The sequence below is a fragment of the Pantherophis guttatus genome, chromosome 1, assembly GCF_059756535.1.
Source record: "Pantherophis guttatus breed Tessera chromosome 1, ASM5975653v1, whole genome shotgun sequence".
NCBI lineage: Eukaryota > Metazoa > Chordata > Lepidosauria > Squamata > Colubridae > Pantherophis > Pantherophis guttatus.
Genome location: NC_142063.1, coordinates 133,653,132 through 133,659,131, shown reverse-complemented (window position 1 = coordinate 133,659,131; position 6,000 = coordinate 133,653,132). Strand labels below are relative to the sequence as shown.

General features: G+C 35.4%; 1 protein-coding gene across 16 annotated transcripts in view; it reads right to left on the bottom strand.

The window, feature by feature from the left end:
* The window catches only part of R3HDM1 (R3H domain containing 1), a 61,220-nt gene that overhangs the window by 39,222 nt on the left and 15,998 nt on the right, over window positions 1-6,000 (bottom strand). For all 16 annotated transcript variants that reach the window (XM_087884405.1, XM_034424203.3, XM_034424210.3 and 13 more), the window contains 2 exons: window positions 2,329-2,440; window positions 1,303-1,381 (listed from right to left, as the gene is read on the bottom strand). In XM_087884405.1, coding sequence (XP_087740531.1) covers window positions 1,303-1,381; window positions 2,329-2,440 — 191 coding nt within the window. The remainder of the gene's footprint in view (window positions 1-1,302; window positions 1,382-2,328; window positions 2,441-6,000) is intronic.

Below are 6,000 nucleotides of genomic sequence, written 5' to 3'. Positions count from 1 at the left end.
GGTTGGAAGGGGAGGGGTGAGTAGAGGCTGGTGAGGCGCCCCTCCACAAGTGACATCGAGTTGGCCACGCCCACCCAGTCACATGACTACCTAGTCACGTCTACCCAGCCAGTCATTAAGCAGATCATATTAGTGGTCCGCAGGATTTCAAATTATGAATTTAGTGGTCCCCGAGGTCCGAAAGGTTGGTGTCCCCTATACTAGAGAACATCTCCCACCACTGGTCTTCTTGGTGAAGATAAAGGACAGATTAGGTGTAAGAATCCAAGATACTTGGGAAGTTGTGGGTAGTGTCTCTTCCTGAACTCAAGCTTACTTTGAGAAGAACAGTAATGCAGTAATTTGAGACTTACTCCCTGATAAATTGCATGCTTTTAAATGGACAGGATTCCAGAGAATTGCTTAAATTCAGATATGTACAATGGTTTGTCCCCATGTACTGTGGCTTATTTTGTGTGGTTGCTATCTTATCTGAATACAGCATAGTGGTTTCTTCCTAGACAAGCAAGAAACTGAATCTGCAGCTTTAGTTTGTTCTGAATTCCACCTCTAGCTTTCTATTTTTTGCAAGAAGTATACTGCCGTCTTTGGATGAGTCATCAACCTACCATGTTACCATATCAACAAACCACAGGCAGGCAATGATTTGTAGCTGCACTGCTTCAAAGGAAAAAAAATAATATGCCTCCAAGCAAGGTTGCAGCCAACCACAATGCTGCCTTTGAATGCAGTCATGGCAACTGATTTTACCTAAGAGGTTAGAAAAAAACAAACTAATATCATACACTTCTGTTTAAAGCTATTTGCCACAATCAACAACACGGTATTGACCATAATTTCTGGTGCAAGCTGAAGTTGATGTAAAATTGAATCAAAAGCTCCCAGACTCTTTCCAGACAACCACACAAGAAGCAAAAAATCAGTACCTATTCTTGTGACTTTGTTCTTGTTGTGCTAAACCGTAATTCACTGTGATTTCTAAATATGGCTACTGTAGGTCATGCTGACATAAAGTTAGACCTCAATTAAATAGATTTTTGAAAACGTTCCTGCATTTGACAGTGTTGTTCCTATACAGGAACAGCCAAGAGCTTTGTGAATGCATCAAAAGATAGAATAAAAATAATATTAGGAGCTCCATTACAGTTTGAAAAAGAATGTGCAGAACAATATGACTTCAAATGTTTTCAATAAACTATCCAATAATAGAGCAAAATTCACAAACAGACCAAAGGAAAATGAATGAGAAATTATGTAATATATACATTCATTTCAACATGAACATCATAGCCACTTGTTTACCTGGGATTGTTTTTCAATGTGTTAACTAAAAACTCGTGTAGATCTATACCAGTTGAATCTGTGTATTCTTGACTAGAATCTAAAATAAAAATACATCCACGGTTACAGAGAACACATTTATTCTTTCAATAAAACCAAGCCATTAATATTTTAAGACTCCTGTTTATGGAATAGCAGCTAGGATGACACAGTCTGAAAGTTTAATGGTACACTGGCATGGATAGTTGATTGCTTCTCTATTAACAGAAAATGTGATGGGGGAGTGAGGGGAGAGAGAAACTCTCTCTTACTTTGCCTCCCTATCCCACAGATCTCTCAATAACCCTTCAGATGGTAAAGAACTGTAAAACAAGTGGGCAGGCCAGGAGAATGGGTCTATTTTTTTTTCATTATGCCAGGCCCATTGTAGGATTTATTCTGCAATATTCATGTGCTTTGCATTTCAGAGTAGGGGAAAAGAGGTCTGTTGGTTTTCAACAATATTCCCAAAGTTGCAAAGATGGAGTATGAGCTGTATGTTGTCCTGAGCTGCTCACTCCACTCTGGAAGGAAGTTTGAAGTGAAACATATGAATGCTAATCTACTTACGGAAAGAAAAGAATCACTTAAGCCAATGTGTAAAATTCATTAATGTTGACATTTCTATCTCCCAAAAGATCACATTTCAAAGATGTCTCATGTCTCACATTAGAAATCTCATATACATGATATGCCAGTGTTTTGGATTTCCTACGTCTTTCTTTTTAAATTGCAGCACACTCCAATTACTTTTGAGCATGCAATTCCCAGAGAAAACTGGGTCTAAGAGAGCCTAACTGCTCAGCAAAACCAACTCTTTATTTGCCAGGAGGATAAGGGGATTATATACTTTCAGCGCTAATTAGGCATCTCTGGGAGATTCTTCCGAGAATAAACTTACCAATGTATAAAGAAGAGGCATTATGGTAAATACTAGCAACCTGCAGGGTTTTTTAAAACCTACAGCCCAAATCATGTAATTTAAGAAGAGAATAATGTATAGCAAACCTCTTGATAACATTTTCCTGGGTAATTTATCAGGCTTCTCCTTTTCAGCTTCATCTTTCGAGGGTTTCTCTTCCTTTTCAAATAACTGTGTTAGCTGGATCTGATTTTTTTCCTGTTGAAAAGTAAAATTAACAATTTTTTTCCCCTAAGAAAGGTATCCTGTAAAAAAAAACCAGTATCTGTTTAAATAAGTCTACAGGCATAACGACAACGAAAACGCTAACATTTGGGTACAAACCAAAAGGCCAATCTGAAATAACTGATTTTGAGCCTCTTAAAATGCAACTCCCTTAAGTTCGTATGCCTGGGAAAAGGGCAAATGATTCAAGAAACAATATTGCTACTATTTCCTATAAGATTACCCCCAAGCTAAATTTTCAAAGAAAGACAGCTTCCATGCAATATTAAACAACAGCTTAATGGGAGGCAGGTGAACCTTAAGAACCACAATTGATGTTTTGAATGTAAAGGCTCCCACACTTCTTTGCATTTAGCTGGAAGGAGATTTAGGTAAGATTAGTTTTATTTTATTTTATTTAAAATGATAGTTATCATGCGTGAACAAGAAATAAGCCATGATTATAAGCCAACTGACAGCCAGTTTGGTATAGTGGTTAAGGCATCAGGCTAGAAACCAGGAGCCACAAAGCCAGCTGGGTGACCTTGGGCCAGTCACTCTCTCTCTCTGCCCTTGGAAGAAGGCAATGGCAATTACTTCTGAAAAACCTTGCCAAGAAAACTGCAGGGACTAAACCCGGTATTGACCTTCAAAACCAACTCAAAGGCACACACACACAAAAGGGCCAGTTAATTTGAACTAGGCATATCTAATAACCAGAACTTGTTTTTAATCTTCGTTCATAAACAATAAACCAGCTTTCATGAAAAGTAAATCTAAATTCCACAGAAGCCTTTATCTTTGGCAAAGAAGATGTCTAGGAACCAGATGGTTTCCTTGGGTTTGGTCCAACTCCAGAGTGTATTCCAATTCCAATACTAAACAAGGCTTAGTAGTAAGATGCAAATCACTTTGAAATATCTATGCTATGTTGTTTAGGTTGCAGTATCTCACAAAACAAAATCAATGTTAATAATTTAACTCTAACACAAGAAGTACAGTTCCATCGAGTTAGATTTGTATGCTCTGAAGAGATACCCTGCCTAGCTTGTCTTCAAATCTTATAAAATGTAACTCAATGGGAATATGTGATTTATAGGACTGAAGTCTCCACACGTAAGAAAAGTAATTTAAGTTTCCAAGGCAGTGATTTTTTTTCTTTGCTAACAATTATTTTTATATTTTTTTTTGCTAGTTAACTTCTTACAATTATCTGAGATTTTGATATTGTTAGCAATCTTGTACAAGATATAATTTTTGCAAAATCAGTCTCCTTTAATGCAAACGTGCATAACATTTCAGTTAAGCTAAAGAAGTGGAGGAGTTGCATGAATGGCAAAGATCCACACTTTCTAGAACTAAAAATGATTCTGCCATTGAGAAAATAAATACAATAACTAAGGTAACCTCCCTTTTCATGACCCTGTAATCTCTTAATTCGGAGTAGTCAGTACATGCTATAAAAACAAGGACTCGCTTGCTTCTTTGTTTTTACGAAAAAAGGAAATAGAAGTAGTTTAAGCAAAATGCTGTATCAGATTGAAAAAGTACTTCATTGTATGATTAAACATATTTTTATCTTGCAATAATTGGTTACATCCTTTACTTATAATATTTTTAATGGTTTTATTTATCCTAGAGCTTTTCCAGGTAGATCTTTGCCACCAAAGAGCCAACTTTGATTTTTGTTCCAGTTGATATCAGGTTTAAGAAAAAGTTATTACAACCTCAATTGTAACAAATGAAACCTGTTAATGTATATGTTAACAGAACAATAAAGTATCTTCAGTTTCCAGTGTCATTCGATTAAGATTCAGTGCTACCACCAGAGATAATGCATTCAAGTTGAAAACCCAATGAAGTTTTTTGAATCTTACACACAAACATGAAATTGAGTTACACCAAAACCAACACTGAAGAGCATTTTAAGACTGATCATAACAAAATTACAAATGTTATGATGCATTTGGGAAAGCAATAATTAGTACGTTTTAGAACTTATTTAGCTCCCAGTCAGGTTTATGGAAGTAATTCAGTCCATAAGCCAGGAATTCTCCATGTAAGCATCACACATTTATTGTGGAACTATTTCTACAAAATATTGATATCTAAAAATATCTACAAAAATATTAATCAGTTAATAAAGAATGAGGTACAATCACTCATTATTTATTAAATTATTGCTTTGATACCTAGCAAAGGCAGGTAAACCTTAAGAAGCATACTTGATGTTTTGAATGTACAGGCCCCCACATTTTTTCCTCCTCCTTGCATTTAGATGGGAGGAGATTTAGGTAGTTTTGCTTTGTTCAAATGATGGTTATCACGTGTGAACAAGAAATAACAAGAGATAAACCATGATTATAAACCAACCAAGAGTCAGTTGGGTGACTGAAGACAATACTATGCTTAAAGATTATATGGTGAACAGTTTTGCTTTCTCACAACTTTCTACTTAGTAGCCTTTTTTGTTCCTTTAAATTTACAGTCAAATACCCAGCAAGTCAGAAGACTTTATACATTAGTCTCTTCAATTATTATACTTCCTGAAATTTAGCAATCTATTAAGAGACTGCCATAAATCCATCACACTAAGTGATTTTCCAAAATTTTGTAAAAAGATAATGGACAAATATCTCAATTTTGACCAAGCTCCCCCCCTAAATTTCTTCCATGTGATGTCAAAGCATTTCATTTTGTCCACATTTCCATATCCAAATTGCCATAGTTGCCTTTTCAATGATGCACTTCCTAAGATTTTGTCCTGTAGTATCACTTTAAAATTTGGAAACTAAAATCCAGAATGAGAAGAAATTGCACAGCCAGTGTAAAGTTTCTTCTTAGTGTTTAAAAAACTGCAAAATAATGCATTGGATTATGGATTGAGGCTGATGTGTTTGTTTTCCACTCACATACTGGCTGTTCCAATATAAATACAGGAGAAAAGATTTATCAGAGAACAATTTTCAATATATTACTTCCTAATTTTTTAGGAAACACTTAAATTTACACAAAAATTAAGATTAATTGGGAATTTCATGATCTAAAACTTATAGTCTATTGTATCAGTTGTCAAAATATTTTTACAAGAAGGCATCATGGCTGCATACAAACAGCAAAAGGATTCTCTGTCCTTGGTTTTTCTAGAAGAGCAGAAATGGGAACTTAAAGTGATCGTCCAAATTTTTCATAGTCTGGATTGCTCTAGAAAAAATAAATGCTAAATTTTGCTGATCAGAACCTGAGTTTAATAAATATTTTAAGGTAGAATATCTTATTTGTAAGGAAATGGATGAATGCATATCCTCGCTATCGAATAAGTGATTTTAGGACTTCTAATTGGCAAAAGGATAGACACCAGAATGGTATCAAGAGTCTAAGGAGGAAGCTTATTTCATTTAACATGTGGTCAATCATAGTTATGCTAAAAAGACTAATGTCCACAGAGCAAATCTATATACTGTCTATCAGTCCAAAGCGGAGAGAACTATATTGCAGGAGCTACTCTGGTTACTAATCTGCTTCCAGATACAATTGAAGATGCTGGTTATCAC